Source organism: Onychomys torridus, chromosome 3 (assembly GCF_903995425.1).
Source record: "Onychomys torridus chromosome 3, mOncTor1.1, whole genome shotgun sequence".
Lineage (NCBI taxonomy): Eukaryota > Metazoa > Chordata > Mammalia > Rodentia > Cricetidae > Onychomys > Onychomys torridus.
Window position 1 is genome coordinate 89,735,006 of NC_050445.1, and position 19,586 is coordinate 89,754,591.

Genomic DNA, 19,586 nt, shown 5'->3' on the forward strand with positions numbered 1-19,586 from the left:
GGTGGGAGGGCAGAGCAGGGCAAGGGAGACTTCCTGCTTCTGTTTTGAACACAGGCAGCTCTAGCCTTCCAGACTTCTATGGGGGCTGACACATAAGAGCCAAGGCATCTGTCCAGACAGGAAAGTGCATTGTCACCTAAATGGAGCCTAGTGAACTGGCAAGGTGGGGCAGGACAATTATACGGGTGTGGGCATCATGATGGTTTCCACTAGGGTTCCAAGTCTAGGGTGATTCCTAGTCTACTTCCAAATAAGGCCCATAAATGTGCATAACCCCAGGTGGCTCCCCATCACCTCAGAAATAAGCAAACACATAAGTATAGTAACACACACAAAAGGGGGGGAGCACACCAGTGAAACTGGAGAATCTAAGAGCATCTTGCGCTTTCCTATCTTCTGCTCTCTCTCTCTCTTAGCAGGGCAGAGGGGTTCATACACCTTGTCTGGCTCCCCCTTAGCTGCTCTGGTGTATTTCATGTTTGCCACTGAACAACCATGTCTGCAGCCCTGCCTAATGAATCTGGTTGAAACTTCAAATGTGTGCTCACAGAAAGATGATTCCTGCCCACATGAGTGGCTTCCCAGAAGCATTTTAATTCTTTGAGCATAATTGCATAAAAGGGATCAGAAAAAAAACACCCTTCTGTCTATTTTATTTCTAATGATTTTTCTTCCTTATGTATTTATTGGGGTATGCACACGTTTGTATGTGTGTGTGTGTGTGTGTGTGTGTGTGTGTGTGTGTGTGTGTGTGTGTGTGTGCAGGACATCTTTTAGACAGAGGATGATCTCTGGTATTTTTTGAGAATGAGGATCTTTTCTTTTTTTGATTTTCGAGACAGGATTTCTCTGTGTAGCCCTGGCTGTCCTAGATCTGACTCTGTAGCCCAGGCTGGCCTGGAACTCAGAGATCCACCTGGCTGTGCCTCCTGAGTGCTGGGATTAAAGGTGTGCACCATAATACCTGGCTCTTTCAATTATACCTCTTCAAGGTGACAGTATTAAGTGACCATCACCAATGTTAGAAATGAATTTCTCCACCTAGGGCTGCCAGGAGACTTCTGGACAGGCTCTCTTTATAGTACAACATGCTGAACCCCATGCCCAGGCGGTTCTAGGAGATGCTCAGCAGAGACATACCGTGCCGTCCTTGGGGACTTTCATCTTCCACACGCCACCCTTTGCATTACTCTCCTCCTCCCTACATCAAAGAACAACATTTAAAGTTTCACTCCACAATGAAGGGGCAGTCCTATTTGCATTTAGTTTAACAATAGCCGGCATGGAACACAAAAGCACACAGGCATTTTTTAGTCAATATTCTCCAGCTCTATGATTGGGAACAAAAGCAGAAGAATGAAAAAGGAAGGCAATGGAGAAGAGTGAGGGAGCAACATGGAATCGGCTGTGATGGGGATGAGGGTGTGTGCAGGGACACAAGGTCCTCATTCTTAAGGAGGTGGTACCCAGGGGCTCCCTGATTTGCTGGGGATGGACAGCTGATGCAACAGCTTTGCAGGTGGGAAGACCTATACATTCCAAAGCATATTCATAACACTGTCTCATTTAATTCCCATGTAAACTTGGGTCACAGATTTAACAAGTGTTGCTATGGTGGACCATGGTTTAATAGCCACTTTCTATTTAGGAAAAACATCCCAATTTCCCTGAAAGAGGCATTCTGGTAGGATTGATTCCATATCCCAGCTTTAAAGACACATTTGCATCCCAGGTTTTCTTATGAGACCGTTTCTTCCTCATCTCATGATTGGCCAGGGATGGAGAACTGATCCACAGTGAGCCAATGGTGGTGAGCCCTAGATTTCACCATGTTTGGAGAATGCTGGTGCTGATAAACTTGAAGGGCATAAATCGCAGCCCTTAGCTAGCAGGACTGGTGGTGAAGTCTATCACCCCTGCTGTTTAGGAGACTGAAGCAGAGGAATGCTAAGTTCAAGGCTTATCATGGTTACACAGTGAGGTCAAGGCCAGCTTGGGCAACTCTGTCAGATCTTGTCTCAAAAAATGGGGTTGGGAGGACAAGGGTGTGGCTGTAGCTCAATGGTAGGGTGCTTGCCTACCATATGGTGCAAGGCACTAGGTTCAATTCCAATGTTCAAAAGGACTGGAACTTGAGAGATCTATTTTCCCACAAGCAGAAAAGCCTGACTGAAAACTCAGCCAACATTGAGAAAGTAAAGAAACGTGGTGGAGAGTGTCAGAGTCCAGATGAAACCTGGCAAGCCAGATGTATGGAACACCAGTCCTAACGGTAAGCTTCTCAGTCACAGGTCCCAACAAAATTCTACTGTTTTTGTTCAATTTATGTTTCTACCATTCACTGAGAAATGAGCTGAAACAGAATTTCATTTTACTTGTGAGTAAGTGTGAAAGGTTAAAGGATATAAAGATTTATTGGTATTAGAGGCCCCAGCCTGGGCAAGCTAACTGTCCATTGCTCTCACTACTATAGTGACTAAGGAAGTTACCTTAGGCTCCCCTGAGAGCCTGGGCCTTGATAAGCAGGGCACACTTTATGGTAAGAAGCATGCCACAGGTGAAAACAGTCCTTATGAAGTTCACGGCTATTTCCCACCCACCTTGACCTCCAGGTGAACCATACACACTTACCAAAGTGGTCGCCTCTCTCCTCTCATTAAGTGATAACTACATCTCAAAGGCAGGCTGGGCACAGGAGGGATGTTATTGTACACACTCCAGAATATCTTTAAAAGAAAAACACTTCACTTAATATACCCAGTATGGATTAACAATGCCAGTACATTATATAAATTAATGTGTTAAAGAACAATATTGATTCTCATTAAGTCCTAGCCATTTGGAGTGGATTTTTTTCTCATTAGCACTGAAGTTTTTAATGCAGAACAATAAAACATTGTTCCTTCTAGATGTTAGGCTAGGTTCTATTTTTTAGAAAGCCATTGTTATGAAGGAAGTATTCCTAAGCAACATGTACCATAAAACCAGAAAGGTAATAATGTGCGGTGCCAGGACTGGACTTAATATTTTCAGGTTTATTTTGTGTGCTCTGAATCCTTTGCTTGCATGTATGCATGTGCATCATGTGTGTGCCTGGTGCCTGCAGCAGTCAGAAGTAGGTGTCAGATCCCCTGGAGCTGAAGTTATGAATGGCTGTGAGCCACCACATGGGTACAGGGAACCAAATCTGGGTCCTCTGCAGGAGCAACAAACACTCTTAATGACTGAGCCATCTCTCCAGCCCCAAGGACTGATGTTAATAAAAGCTGTTCTTCATAAGGATTTTTTTTGTTAAAAATGTAGATTTCAGCTGCTCTTGTCACAAGAGCAGATGAGATGGGTATGTTAATTCACTAATTTTAATATATATGGAGCCTGTATCTTTAGTTTTTGAACATTTGATTAGAAAGGTTACAGGAATAGCATGCTTTGTAGTCTACATTTCAATAGAATCTTATCCTAAGACCCTCATCAGGGAGTTGGAGAGATGGCTCAGTGGATAAGAACACTTGCTCTTCTTGCATACGACCTGGGTTCTGTTTCCGGCACTCACATCAGGTGGCTTACAGCCCTGTGGCTCCAGTTCCAGGGGTTCTGACGCCATTCTCTGGCCTCTGAGGGCATGTGAACACACATGTTGCATATCCAGGCAGGCAGGAGTGCACATTTACACACATATAAAATAAATAAAGGATCCCATCAGCTCTCCTTTCATCATCCATGGAGACTGGTCATAAATAAGTTGACCCTGTAAGGCTTGGCTTGTGGAGACTGTGGGTCAAGACCTCATGTGGAGTTGCAAAGGACCTGGGAGCAGGACAAGGTTTCTAATAGGCAACAACAGGATTAATTCAGAATTAAGTGAGTAATCAGTCCGGGGTGTTTCTTGGAGCATCTACCCACACTGCTCACGTTGCTCCACTACAGTCTCATTTCTGAACACAGAACCTGGGCACTGGGCACTGGGTTTTCTGTCGCAAAACCCAACACTAAAGAGCACGCCTGGGTCCCCGCCACTCAGATTTGGGAAGACTGCATGCTATCACTGCTGTATTTTTACTGGACATATGAAATATTCTGCTCTGATAGAAGCCAAATGTTTAATTATGGAATACAAAGACTTTTAACCCTTTCCTACCACCATTCCTCAGCACGTTAAGTATCAAGTTCATATATATTTGGATTGGATTGGATTAGAATGTTTTTGTTTGTTTGTTTGTTTGTTGTTGTTGTTTGTTTGTTTGTTTTTGGTTTTGGTTTTGTTTGTTTGTTTGTTTGTTTTCAAGATAGAGTTTCTCTGTAGCTTTGGAGGCTGTCCTGGAACTTGCTTTGTAGACCAGGCTGGCCTCGAACACACAGAGATTCACCTGCCTCTGCCTCCCGAGTGCTGGGGGATTAGAATGTTTGGCTTGAGGGCTAGAGAGAAGAGAGCTCAGCAGTTAAGAGCACTTGTTGCTCTTACAGAGGACCCAGGTTCGATGCCCAGCACCTACATGGCAGCTCACAACCATCCATAACTTCAGTTCTGGAGGATCGATGGCCTCCTCAGACTTCTGTGAGCACCATGCACACATATGATATACATGAAGACAAAAAACATGCATACACAGAAAAAAAATTTTAGAATGTTTGATTTTTAAAATTTGCTGTTCGAGTTGCTAACTTTCATTTCACTGAAAAAAAAAAACATTAAATGAATTTTGGCTTGGGATTATGACAGAATTCCAATGATGTTTGAAATGGCTATAAAAACACCTTTGCCATTTTGTAGTACATGTTTATGTAAAGTGGCATTCTCAGCATTATTATAAAATCAAATGTCTATTAACTCTGAAACATGTTGAATATAGTCTGTTCTACAATATCAAATATTCAACTAAGATGTATTCCTTTAGATAAAAATTAAGCATTTCTATCTCACTAGTATGTACATGTGCTTTTATATTTATTAAATCACACACACACACACACACACACACACACACACACACACACACACCAAATAACTATTTTAAGGTAAATATTCTTATGGTTCATTACCAGTGATTTTTTTTTTTAATGTACACACTTAGTTTACATTCCTATGTACCCAGGTCCACATAAAACTGTCAGATGCAAAGTTCAAGAGTAGAGACAGTTCCAGAAGCCCTGTTCTAAAACACACACATTCTTAAGAGAAAGGATCTTGCTAACAGATACTTTATTGGCGTGGTACTCAGCAGAGCCTTTAGTATGATTATCAAACGTTTTTCCCTACAGCAGACTCTCTCAAAAAGAAGTCTGTGGTGCTTTGCCTGGGGCTGAGGGTGGAAAGGAAGACAGAGGAAGCACACTAGATCTCATCCCTCTCTTGCTTTTCCTAGAGGGACCAGAGAACAGCTCAGCAGCCAGGCCAGAAGATACCAAGATGCGATATACATGGACTTCGAGTCTGTGTCTTTTCCAAGGCAGTCCTCTGGCCTTCATACACACTCATGCCCAAACACACACAGCTGGCTGAACTGCAGAGATGATAATCATGGGCTGAAAGAAAATCAAAGGCCATATATAGAGTACACATTGGCAGATGTATCAGTGGGGAATCCAAAAGTCTTCTACTTCAATGGTGATAATTTAGGCAATCACAAAATTAGCATGGTGTGACAGTAGATCCTCTAACAGACTCGTGTCCCTGTGGAGGGGCTCATGCCCTCTCTGTTAGTGCTAACAGTAAGATCTTGCAACACCTGGGCTCCCGGCTGTGCCGTTACCATAAGCAGGCAGATCTGGAACTTGAATTCCAAGTCCCTAATTCTTAAAAACTACCAACCTATTTTTTTTGATGATACTACTACATGTTTTGTGCATATCTTTCCAGTCTTAGAAATCACAGACAAGTCATGTGTAGAGTCACAGAAGGAAGGATACCTGTTGACAATGTCTTTCAACCAGTCAGATGCCCTTACCTGCACTTAAATTGGTGATGCGCATAACTCTAGCCCAAGACTCTTGCCATGACATGGCAATGGTCTCTGCAGAATCCATGGGCAAAATGATGTAAAACCAAAGAGCCCCATCTAAGAAAAAGCCAAGAGGATGCTGCTGACTTCAGCTCTGAAGGTCAACTCTTGCAAAGCTCCCCCTGACCTCCCTGCCAGTCTTCTATGGTCCTGACTTTTTGCGTAGCATTTGAAGTACTTAGAGAATGACACAGAGCACACATTTCTTTTAGCTTAAAACTGAGAAAAGGCCAACAGACCCTGTTCAGGGTTGTAGCCTTGGAAGAATAAAAACAAGAGTAGCCCTGAACTTGTTTACTTTGGCGAATCTGGCAGGAAGAAGACAGACCAGCAAGATGCAATGGTAGGCTGAACTCGGAAGTTGTTTATCACTGCATGTGTTTGTGCCTCAACACACAATGGGAGAGAAAGACCCAGGCATGCCGGTGGGCTGGGACCTGCTCAGGAAGCACACGGCACTGAACAGCTGTTTCCCTGTTTATTGCAAACCTCTCTCCCCTATCATCTACTCATCATTATGTCTGATGGAGAACGAGCTGGAGGGAAGAACCAGCATTGCACACTCCTGGAACCCTGCTCCTCCCCACAGAAGGCAAAGGACTGACACCGTGCAAGCTTGATGATTCACGATGACAGTTCCCATAAATACCTAAATGTTCCTACAGGTTCAACTCCACAAGTAGATTCCCAGAGGCACCAGGCTTATGATTAATCCTCTTTGGCCTTCCACAGAGCACTGAAGTACAGCTAAGCACAATGCTTCCTAATGATAGTTAAGTGTTCCCAACCTCACAAAGCCTCAGTGATTACCCAAGGGCTAGCACAGGTATCAACATTGGCACCGTTCATTCGGTCAGCATTTGGGGATGCCAGTTGTATGCCAGCATGTGTCTTGCACTGGGATGGGATTAAGTGAGTGTGGAAGGACAGCTGAGGCACGGGGGTCACTCACTGGCTGACAAGTTTCTAACATCATTGTTCTCTTCGAGGAACTAAGGCAGGCCAGACCTTGGTCCAGTGAAGTCTAACACCTGGATTGAAGGTCACATGGTCATCAAAAGCCCCACACCCCAGTGCACATGCACGCATACCACACGGTACCTCCTTGGGTGAATTAATCACAGTGCATTGAAAGCAAAGGGAGACCTACATAAGGATGCAAGCCACGATCAGACATCAGATCTGGAGGGCAGACCTGTGAGAGCTTCTTCACTTGGTTGGAAAGCGGTGAATACACTTCAAATCCAGACCTCTGAGGTGGGAAGACACACCTTTAATCTGGGCCACATCTTCTGCTGGAAGTTTATATAAGGACCTGGAAGAAGGAAGCTTTTGTTCTTTGCCTACTTGTCATCCCCTTGTGAGGCCACCAATTCATTCACTGGCATTGGAGCCTACTTCTTTGGGATGCCAGCATATACTGAAGACCAGCTGAGACATCTAGCCTTGTTGAATGAGCAACTACTGGATTCTTGGACTTTCTATTCACAGCCAGTCATTGTTGGATTAGCTGGACTGCAGCCTGGAAGGCATTCCAATAAATCTTTTATACACACACACACACACACACACACACACACACAGAGAGAGAGAGAGAGAGAGAGAGAGAGAGAGAGAGAGAGAGAGAGAGAGAGAGAGAGAGAGATTGAGATTCATTTTAAAAGTTCTGTTACTCTAGAGAACCCTGACTAATACAGAAGGGAATGAGGAAATAAAGAAAAGGGGGAAACAGGAAGAGAGGGAGGAGGAAGGGAGGAAAAAAGAAAGGGAAAGGTCAGTAGGGGAGGGAGCAAGTGAGAGAGGGAGAAACGAGGAAAGAACGAGGCGGGGATGGGGGGTGGGGGAGCAGGAACCAGTCAGGGTTTTCTGCAGTGTTGCAGCATGTATAGCAGAGAGTGGTTTTGAGACAGTGAACAAACAGATCTCTAGTCGACAGGGCTCCCTACTTCAGAGTCCAGGACACTCACAGAAAGAGATGGAGCTCTGAACTCAGCAGGCAGCCTCTCTGGCTGGAGGTTTTTAACTCACAGCAGACCCCAGGCTGAAAGCAGAGAGCTGCTGGTTTGCAAATGACCACAGTCCAGACAGAAGGCTTTGTTGCCTTAGTCTGACATGTGTTAGGGCCCTGTGAGGAGAGGGGGGCCTGAGCCTTGAGAAGGCGGGGGAAGCCAGAGTCTGGGGAAACCCCAGCTGTGTACCCCTGTTTCCTGGATGTGGCCCATGATGCTGAATACGTAAAGGACAGTGGAAGTAGACACACCAGCTGTGGGGTAGTGTTATTAAAGTAACTTCAAAGATTTGCTTCTTTTCATTTTATGTGTACTAGTGTTTTGTCTGTATGTATGTCTATGTACCACATGCGTGTAAAGACCATAGAAGCCAGAAGACAGCATCAGATCCCCTCGGAATCAGAGTTACAGATAGTAACGAACTGCCATGTAGGTGCTAGGAATTGAACCTAGGTCCTCCAGAAGAGCAGCTAATGTTCTTCACCACTGAGCATCAGACCGGGGGGATTTGCCAGAGCCCCAAAGCTCCTCTTGCTCTGGGAAGGTAAAGTGAGGACAGACAACATTCCTAACCCCTCACCACTCCCCGCTCCCACTCTGGAGCATGAGACTGATAGAAAGCATATGGGCAGTGGGGTCTAAAGTCTGGATGTGAGTATACCCAACAGAGGCCCTCATGATCTGAGGCCATAGCAGGGCCAAAGAGAACAGGGCACACACGTACCCCCAAAAGATTTCACATTGGAAGACTTACATCATTTGTAGTTTGTAAAATCTCATTCATTTCCCAGCCCCTCTACCCCTGCAACATACACAATGGCCTCTAGTGCCATGAGCAAACAGGACCATGAGCAATCTGACTTAATTCTAGTTCTGGGTTGTGACCATAGACATTGACTTCATTATACGTACAGTATGTCAATTAAATGATGAGTGAAGAATCCTCTTACACATGACATTAAGTTTGTATGAAAAATATTACAGGCAAAACTGGCTTCAAGTCATTGTCCTGTTTTCCCTGTTAATTTTCTTCTCTCTTCCTTCAAGGGGGCTCCAGATACTCCTGTGGTGGGATGCCACCCACCACTGGCTACCCTGTTATGAACCAATCTCCCCATCATCCCCATCAACTCTGACTTAGGAAACCTCTGTACTGAAATAGCCTTTGTTCCTCAGGCTTTAGAAAACAATCTGCTGCTGCCCTGATGAAATGACCTTTAACAGCACAGCACGGTCAGGTAGCCTGACCTTCACATAACGGACATGCACTGCTATTCTTAAAAAAATACACACATGTGTAGGTTTGTATGTGCTCGTGTGTGTGTGTGTGTGTGTGTGTGTGTGTGTGTGTGTGTACACGCCCACACACCCGAACATATTGAGTTCAGGAACAACTTGTGGGAACTGGTTTTCTCTTTCCATAATGAGGGTTCTGGGGATTGAACACAGGTCAGGTAGTCAGCCTTGGTGGCAAGAGCCTTTACCTGCTGAGCCATCTCCTAGGCTCATACTCTTCTACTATTGCACTAAACAGGAGACTCATGTTTTTCCGCTTTAGTGGGTTATATACATTATTTATAAAGATATCTGGTTATGAGGAATTATACAGAAATTCCACTTGCAGAAGAAACACAGTTTCTGTTCTCTGAAAATTCCAGTACTAAGTCGTGCTGGGTAGAAGACGGGAGAGGTGAGGCCAGAGGGGCAATTGGTGAAGGTGATAACACCAACTCCTGAGGTTTGGGATGGAACTCTGTAAAGGAGTGCTTTCAGAGGTGGGATTAAAGGTCTACAGGCAGGAAACTTGGAGGACAGTGTGCTACGAGGCGACCCTCCCTTGTGAATCACACTGGATTGTGCTCTTCATTTTGTCCCAGCGTGGGCTTGGCAGGCTCAGAAGCCATGTTCTGTTCTGAACTTTGCTCACTGAGGATGCAGAGACATGAGAGAAATGGACAAAGCCTGTATGTACCCCAAAAGTGGGAGACACACTGAAGTGAAAAGTGGGATGTTCTAAGAAGACAGGAAAGCAGCCAACAAAATTTACCTCTGGGCAGAGAATTACTGAGGCCACAGCAAGTGTTCCAGGCAGAGGTCATGGGATCCTCTGTACGCCTCTCCCGCTCCACCCCTCACTCAGGGGAGGGAAAACAGAGTTGATGCAGAAGCAGAGGGACTTTTGGCCTTAGAGAATCCATGGGCACTGATGCCACTGCAATTTTGGGTCATGTGCCTCAGTTTCCCTAGCTTCAAAAAGAGGGTAATAATTTTCCACTGCTCACCCCCTGCTCCTGAGATGTAACTTGGATTTGCAGAAAGTCCTCAGGGTAATAAGAGAGTATGTCTGAAGGTGAGCCATTGTTCACTACACATGGTTCTTAAAACTTCCCCAAAACATAATGGGGAGGGGCACAGATACCACTGGGCAAGTGTTTAAATAAATGCTATGGTAGCCGAGTGAATTAACATTAACACACAGTCAGGGGATAAAGAAAGCAGGAGCAAAGCCTGTCCTCATGTGCTTGCCCCTGCTAGTTCTTAAGCACTAAGGACCATTCCTGAGACACTAAAGGCAATCACAGCCGAGTTACCAAAAGTTATGACAAGTCAGATATGTTTTTGTAAATAAAAGGTTTTCATGGTGTCATCTGAGTATCTGCTTGGCATCAGTGATTGTGAAGCTGTGGTATATAATATTCTTACATGAAATATGTCAGAGGGGTATTTGCGATGAGGCTGCAAGATGAAGGCCAGCACACTAATGGCATCGGCCACTGACTGTGTATTTTAACTTTACCATCCCATCCTCACCGCAGCATGATAAAACCTGCCATGATTGTTCTTGCTTTGAAGATGAGTAAATAAGATATATAGAGGTTTAAAAAAGAAAGAAAAATGTGAACATGTTACTGAGTGTCAGCTATGGCCCTCAAACAGTGTGACTTCTCTGCATCCCCACCCACACCCTAGTCAGCAAAGGAACAGATTCCAGTAACTTAACAACACCTGGCAACATGTTCTGAGGGCTTATAAACACCAGCCCCACAGAGAGCTGCATCTGGTCTCACCCCCAGCCAGCCTCATGGAACAGACGCCATTCTCATGAAGCGTACAAATAAGGAACTCGGGGTGTTTCACAACCTCTTTTTCATCACTGTCCCCTCCCATCACCTTGATGGAATTCTTTCTAAATCAGCCCTGAAAAACATTTCAAACCACAGGGAAACCCTGTGTTTTTTTTGTTTTTTGTTTTTTTGAGACAGGGTTTCTCTGTGTAGCTTTGTGCCTTTCCTGGAACTCGCTTTGTAGACCAGGCTGGCCTCAAACTCACAGAGATCCGCCTGGCTCTGCCTCCCGAGTGCTGGGATTAAAGGCGTGCGACACCACCTCCCGGCCCTGTGTTTATCTATAGGGCTGTACATGTGTCTGTGCTTTGTAAGATTCTTGGGAGGACCACGCCTTTGTCCCATTGAGAATGTGCAGCTGCCACAGGGTACAGCTTTCTGAGAACAGTGTACAGAGAACAGAAAAGTCCGTGCACGCATTCATTTCTCATCGTTCATGCCATCCTTTGGCACTGACTGTGTGAAAAGAGGTCAGATACAGCCGAGCCCGGTACTGAGACTGACTCAAGTTCAGTCTCAGATGGAAGGACTTACACCAGCAGGTCAGAGATGGTGGCTGCAGCTGGAGGAGAGTCTGATGGGAAGGAGGGGTAGGAAGACATGCAAGGTATGCACGCGCACCTTAGTTTTTCAAGTCTAAACACGGAGAAACTGCATCCCGTTAATTATCTCTCGGCACAATAGAGAGAAGTCTCTCCTGGTGTGTGTCAGTCTGGGGGTCTTTAAATTGGTCCCTAAGGATCCTAACAGATATACTGCTGGATCCAAACCCTGCTGCGTTTACTGTTTCCACGCTGTGGTGGGAAGATCACTTTCTAGCCTCTGTCCTGGGCTCCCACACCCCATTCTAAGGCGTTTACATCACAGGAGAGTGGAGAGGGGAGGGATCCCTCAACATCCCAGAAGGTCTACCAGCTTCCTCAGGCAGGCTGCCTTGAAAAATCAAGTGCTCTGAGGTTTCCTAAGCGGCCGCCAGGAAGAGTGACAAACAGAAGCACAGGGGACACGCTCCCGGAGACTCTGGGGAGTCCAGCTATCTGGGCAGCAGCTCCTGAGCCTCTCCACATTACCACACTAGCACTGAATGGTGATTCTCGAGCAACACTGTTAGTTTGCTTTTCACAGGTTAATGTCACGTTCCCAAGAAGACAAGAGATGGCCTGTGGTTGGGACTGTCCTTACACCATTTAACTGTGTTCACAGGGACCACTCATGCTGCTTACCACCAGGCACCTGGGGCTGTGTAAGTATGGAAGTGCAATTTGTTAAACCTGATGTTGGCAGCAGGGTCTGAAAGGAAAACGGAAGTCTGTGCTCCCTCCGCACAGGACACAATCAGGATGCCTACCTAACAGAATTACAAGATATGACAAAATTTAGAGCACAAGGGAGGAAATGCTTATAAACTGTGCCTTGTAGAAAATCCAGGACAAGTAGCCAGCATGGCTTCGATGTAGCCTCGAAAGCCTTGTATCTGCAGCTAGAAAGGATACCACAGGAGAGAAACTTGGTAGAGTTTGCTTGGGGAGAAACGGGAAATGGGATTAACAGAGTAAATCAGGTGTTGAAAACTGTCTTCGGGGGTAGAAAATGAAAGAAGTCCTCTGGGGAAATGGCAAAACCAATCTTTTAAAGCTTTGATCCCAGCACTGATGCTTTGCTTGTTTGTTTTTCAAGGTTTCTTTGTGTAGCCCTGGCTGTCCTGGAACTCAATCTTTAGACTAGGCTGGCCTTGAACTCACTGAGATCCGCCTGCCTCTGCCTCTTGAGTGCTGGGATTGAACGCATGTGCCACCACGCCTGGCTCACCAGCGCTGATATTTAAAAAGGCAGGTGTAGTGCAGTCCAGTAATGATGAGCTGGAGGTAAAAACAAATGGGTCCCTGTCTGGTAGCCTAACCTACCAGGCAAGTTCTAGGCCAGTGAAAGACCCCGTTCTTGAGGAATGACATCCAAGGTTAGATGCTGATCTTTACGCGCTCGTGAACACACACACACACACACACACACACACACACACACACACAAATGAATGCACTCTACACAGGAAGGGAGGGAGGGAGGAGGGAGAAAGAGACAGACAGACAGACACAGACACAGACACACACACACACACACACACACACACACACACAAGTGTCAGAGACAGAAAGAAGTCAAACAGAACTATGGACTTGTTGGGGGTCTCTTGAACATCCTGGCAAATACAGTGGAAACATGATCATACTCAGTCTTCACAGTGACCAATGGCGGCAGATGCCACTGTTACACACCAGTTATACAGAAACCTATAGGAACAGAGGCAGAGTGTGGCTGACTCGTAGAAGTTTACAAGGAGCATGGATGAACATCTTTAAGACCTTCACCCTTAGCTGCATTACTCTTGCCTCCTCTGCATATCACTGAAAGATTTTGGTGATGGAGTTTTATCTAGGGCCAGAGAAAGCCTGCCTTTGGGGTAGATGGATAAACAGTTGCTATGAAAATGCACCTAGCCAGGCGGCGGTGGCACACGCCTTTAATCCCAGCACTCGCGAGGCAGAGCCAGGTGGATCTCTGTGAGTTCGAGGCCAGCCTGGTCTACAGAGTGAGATCCAGGACAGGCACCAGAACAACACGGAGAAACCCTGTCTCGAAAAAACAAAACAAAACAAAACAAAACAAAACAAAACAAAGCAAAACCCCCAAAACTCTAAGGAACAACTCTGGAGTGGATGGAGCTCTGAGCAAGGGCTGCCAAAGCAGTAGAGAGTCTCAAGCTGGGTGATGAAGTATCTGCCATCCCCGAGTGACCCAGTGTGCCCCTTTCCTCCCTTACCTGTACTGTTCCCACAGTGTAGAGTTTCTTCAGATTCGACGCACACTCAGCAGCTGTGGCACCAGGAAGTGATCTAAGGGCAGCAAAACAACACAGAAACAAGCAAATCCAGTCAGTGACGGGAAGACCTCTTCAGAGCACACGGGTCTAAAGCCTCCGAACAGGGCATCTGGAGATGCTGGCCAGAATTTAAATCCTTTTTTATTGTGAAGGCATGGGTTTGCATCTCCTAAAAGAATTTTTATTCTGCGGAAATTTAACAGATAAAAAGTAAAGTATACAAGAAAAGTACTGGACACTTTAAAACCACATAGCAGAAAGTATGAAAATATCCTATGATCATAAAAGCACTGTTCAGGACTTCAGATTTAAAACAAACAAACAAACAAACAACTGTCTGCTGTGTCCACAGCAATGAGAATGCATCCTCCTTCTCTGGGTGATTTGTTTAAAATCCTATAACCCCCTGGTGGTAAATATCCACACACCCCTGGGAGAAGCATTCAGTTATTTTAGAGAATATGATTAACAATCAGTGTTGGTTTCCCCCCTGAATTAGACTTGAAAAACAAACAAACAAATAAACAAAAAAATCTTTCAGTAGTTTCCCCTGACTCATGCAAGCAGCTCTTGTGAACTGTTAGGGCCATAATACATTCATCTCCAGTTTCTATATGTTCCACTAGATGGCAACACACTACAGGTTTATTCTCTGGGAGAGGAAAAAATGCACTTTGACCGGCTTTCCAGGACAGTCCCTGGGGTTGGGGAGTGTCGACCTCTAGGTATGCAGACACTCTGCTACCACCACTGTTTCTCTTTCCTCCTGCTGACCTAGCAGTTGGTGCTCCAAGGCACTGGGTTCCTTGTTAGGATCAGGTCTAAGATGATACCTCACCACACAAAGAACGTTCAGAAGCCCATGTCTCCTGTGGGTGAGGAATCAAGGGCTTGCTAAGAGGGGAGACGCCCTGCTCACAACTGACACACTAGCATCTAGAATCCATAAAAGAACAATCTTCATCAGCCAGACCCTAATGACCCTAAGAGGCCCAGTCCCAGAGGTCATCAACATGGGACACTTTGCAAAGAGTTGTTATCTACTGTATCCTAGAGATGTAGAGAAGGCACCCACAGCTCTGAAGCTGAGGTGATGAGGTGGTAAAGGCCCTGGGGACAGGGTTCCACGGCCCACATTCTGGAACCATGCACCAGTGGGAACGTCAGAGCTGGGGAAACGGCTCAGTGGGGGAAGTGCTTGTCATGGAAACATGAGGACCAGAGTTCAGACCTCTAGCATCCATGTGAAAGATGGGGCAGTAACAGACATCTGTAACCCCAGTGCTGGCGGGACGGGGCAGAGGGGTCAGGTAGGTCCCAAGGGCTTGCTGGTCAGCCATCTTGCTGAAATGGCAAACCCCAGGTTCAATGAGAGACCACCCTGTCTCTAAACATAAGATAGAGAGCAATAGAGGAAGATACACATCAACCCCTGGCCTACACACATGCACATGTGGTCTTGCAGAATGGTATACACAGATATACATCATATACACACACATAATCAAAATATCAAAATGCATTTTTGGACATAGTTCCCTTGTCTAGAGGTCACTAGAGGTTAGTAAGGAAGGAAGCAACTATGGACTAGTTAGGGGCAAAGATGTTTTGTTACCCACTAGGCAGGTAAATTCTAATAAGTAATGGGTATATAATTATTTCCTAACTATTTACAAATTCTATGGCTTTTTTTTTTTTTTTTTTTCGAGACAGGGTTTCTCTGTGTAGCTTTGCGCCTTTCCTGGAACTCACTTGGTAGCCTAGGTTGGCCTTGAACTCAGAGATCCGCCTGGCTCTGCTTCCCGAGTGCTGGGATTAAAGGCGCGCGCCATCACCGCTGGGCAGTCTTTGTTTTTAAAAAGCAAAACCACAACCACAAACATGGCTGCCTCTTTGTCAGGTCTCACCTAAGCTGACTTGAGTGGACAGCGACAGTGAGCACACAGGGACCGACATGATGGTGATACCAGCAGGTGCCTGGACCTCAAAGAAACCCATCAGGGAGCATGGATGGTCTGGACAGTGGTCACTAAAGCATCTACTTGGACAGAGATAAATATGCTAGATAAAGCATGTTACTGCACTCACAGATTAGAAAGACATTAGGAAAAACTGAAAGAACTCAAAACTTTTTTTTTTTTTACATTGCTAGGCATGGACTGTTTGAAAGTCTATTGCTTTTACATGAAAATCAACTGGCACTTAATCCAACCAACTTTTCTTTCTTTGTACTGGATGACTGTTCTACCAAGTACACCGAGCAAATATATTCCCGGATCCTACGAGCACTTTAGACAGGGCTCCTTCCCTAGCTGCACTCAGGAAGGGGGCCAGTGAGAGCCTAAGGTAGGGAATTAATTCTGCAGTGTTTTAATCTGCAGAATAAAATGATAGATTTAAAAATTTCACAGCTACTCTTCAATTTAAAATAGCTTAGAGTGAGTATTATGTGAGTATTCACTTCGGACATTATCATGTCAAATTATACAAATCCAACACGCAGGTGGTAGCTACCATTTAACTTAAGTCACTGGTGAGCATTTGGTCTCTGGGGCTCTTTCACAGCCCCTGTTTCTAGCCTGGTCTCCTTCTGATACTCTGGGGTAGGAGACAATCGCACAAGTCACCTAAGGTCTCTGTTTCTCTATCGAAGTGTTCGAAGTTGCTGATTTTCCAGAGCTCAGGAGAAGCATCTGGAAGGAAGCAATTGGGATGTATTCACCAGTGAAAGACAGTGTGAGGTGGCTGCCTCGGCTGTTGAGTCCTGCAGTCCTTCAGGGAGGGGCCCCTGGAGCTTTGCTTGGGGCCATTTTACGGTGAGCACTCTGGGGCTCAGAGAGGCAGGGCAACTGTCCCCAGGACAGGAACATTCAACGAACCCAGATGATGTGCTTCTGATGGCTGCTCCTCATTCCAACACTGTGGAGCTGCCCAGTCAAGCCCCAGCAATGACGAAACCTGGGTCTCATGCATGCTAACCATGTGCTCTACAACTGAGCTTCGCCCAGTTCCACACTTCCCTTTTGGTGTGTGCACTTGGGTGTGCATGGGTATACCAGAGTATCTCCATTAATCACTCGGTAGTGTAGTTTTGAAGACAGGGTCTCTCACTAACCCTGGAGCTCACTAACCGACTATGCTGTCTGATCCACAAGTGTCTGGATCCTCCTGTGTCCAGTGTGCTGCACTGGGATGGCAGGTGTGGTTAGCACACCTGGTTCTTTACATGAGTGCTGGGGACCAGCACCCAAGTCCTCATGTTTACAGAGTAAGCACCAACTCTCCCACCCACACTTGTATTTCTAAAAGAAAACAAAAAGCTACCTTTTTTTCTATTTGTATGTGTGTGTGTGTGTGTGTGTGTGTGTGTGTGTGTGTGTGTGTGTGTGTGTAGTGGGTAGTGGGTAGCCATTCCAGCTGCGACCTGGAAGTTTGAACCCCCATTGAGGCTTCGGTAACAGTCATGCCTACAAGGCGGGGCTGAGAGGAGACACTGAAGACCCGGGAGCCAGATGTGTGGGCTCTCTTGGTTCCTAGACCCTGGACGCTGGAGGTAGACCGAGCAGAGTTCTCCAGAGAACACCGCCGGACTGCGCCATACCTTTGCCAGACCCTACAAACTACCTATCCCTTCATTTGTAAGTTACCCCACAAAATAAACCTCCCTTTTAACTACGTAGAGTGGCCTTAATAATGTCACCAATGTGTGTGTGTGTTTGTGCGCATGCACGCACGCATGTGTGTGCACATGTGTGCTATGCTCACCCATATGTGTACATATGGAGGCTAGAAGTTGATGTCTGATGTCTTCCTCTATAATTCTTTTATTTCTTTATTTTTCTGAAACAGGGTCTTTCACTGAACATGGAGATTGTTGTTGGGACTACAATAGCTGGTCAGCAAATCTCCAGAGTCCTCCTCTCTCAGTTCCCCAGTGCTGGGGTGTGTGTGTGGTGGTGGCGAGCTGGGCTGTGTTACAAGCACCACATGCCTGGCTTTCACATGGGTGTACAGCAAGCACTTCAGCTACTGAGCCATCCCCTCAGCCCCACTCCTCGTCATTGGTGTGTTTTCTTTTTTCTTTTCTTTTTTTTTTTTTTTTTGAGCTGAGGATCGAACTCAGGGCCTTGTGCCCTCTACCACTGAGCTAAATCCCCAACCCAAGGAATCTTGGTGTGTTTTCAACAAGGCCGTCACTTTTGCTTAATCTACTTTTTAATTCAAGAGTGTGTCTGTGGGGATTAGAAGACGTGGTTTAAAATAGTCTTTCCAATGAAGCTGTGTAGGGAAGGTCCTCACAACACTCAACAGGAACAGGGTTGGCCACAGCCATCCTTTGATAGGCTAACATAACAATGAATCAGGGCAGGAAGGAAATGTCCGGCTCCACAGAAACTCAGGGTGGTCGTTAGAATGAAAAATATCCCCATCTGAAGAAATGCTCCTAATTGGCGGCACTGTTTGTGGGGAGGTTAGGGAACCTGTTGGTTAGGGAAGCATTGCTGGACAGAAGTGCGTCCCTGGAGGTGGGCTTTGAAAGTGATTGCCTCATCCCTCTTCCAGTCCTCTCTGTTCCCTGTGTGCAGATGAGATGTGCTTAGCCTGCTCCTGACTCCTGATGCCATGCCGTGCCTTTCCCTGCCAGGATGGACTCCAGCTTCTCAGGAATCCTAAGCAAAACGAAACTCAGCCAGGCGCACGCTTTAATTCCAGAACTTGGGAGGCAGAGCCAGGAGGATCTCTCTGAGTTCAAGGCCAGCCTGCTCTACAGAACGAGATCCAGCACAGGCACCAAAACTACATAGAGAAACTCTGTCTTGAAAAACCAAAAAGAAAAAAAAAAAGAAAGAATGAATGAAAAAAAGAAACCCTTTCTCCCCAGGTTACACTGGGTCATTGTGTTTGATCTCTGCAACTGTAAAGGACAGTCAGTTTCCCAGTTACTTCATGAAGGAAGTTGTAACGCTCATCTAGCTGCTGGGTGGTTTTATTAATATCTGACTGGCATAGTAACACAACAGTGTTGTCAGGACTATGTTAGCTCAGCTGGTCGGTGCAGGTTTGGTGTTCTATTCACCAAACTTGATTCCAATAGTCACTAAAACTCACTGCTATGTCTCAGCCTTACCCCTGAACCTCAGGCTTTCTTAACAAGCAAGATTGGGCCACAGCCAGAGAGCCCATTTTAGAAGGGCAAGGCAGCCAAGGTTTTCAAGTGTCCTGCCTGGTAAGCAGGCCAATGTGCACTGGATTTGCTGATTCAAGGTGTCTCATCTGCTGTTGTCTATGGTGACTGCTTTTTTTTTTTTTTTTTTTCCATTACTGAGGACTGAACCCAGAGCCTCACAAATACTAGGCAACTGGGTTATAGCCTAAGCATTGTTTTGCTTTTTATAAAGACCTATTTTGAGACAGGGTCTCACTATGTTGTCCAGGCTGGCCTTGAACTTGAAATCCTTCTGCCTCAGCTGCCTGAGTAGTTGGGACTACAGGTCTGTGGCTGCTTCTTGAGAAGGCAATGCTGCTACATAAGCAATGGAAGGGCAAAGATGTACAATAGGTTTCAAACAACAGA

At 45.8% G+C, this 19,586-nt stretch overlaps 1 protein-coding gene across 1 annotated transcript in view; it reads right to left on the bottom strand.

Moving 5' to 3' along the window:
- The window catches only part of Eif4e3 (eukaryotic translation initiation factor 4E family member 3), a 43,211-nt gene that overhangs the window by 12,689 nt on the left and 10,936 nt on the right, over positions 1-19,586 (bottom strand). The window contains exons 2-4 of the mRNA XM_036181888.1: positions 13,952-14,024; positions 2,632-2,726; positions 1,141-1,201 (exon numbers count right to left, since the gene is read on the bottom strand). Of these exons, the coding sequence (XP_036037781.1) occupies positions 1,141-1,201; positions 2,632-2,726; positions 13,952-14,024 (229 nt within the window). The remainder of the gene's footprint in view (positions 1-1,140; positions 1,202-2,631; positions 2,727-13,951; positions 14,025-19,586) is intronic.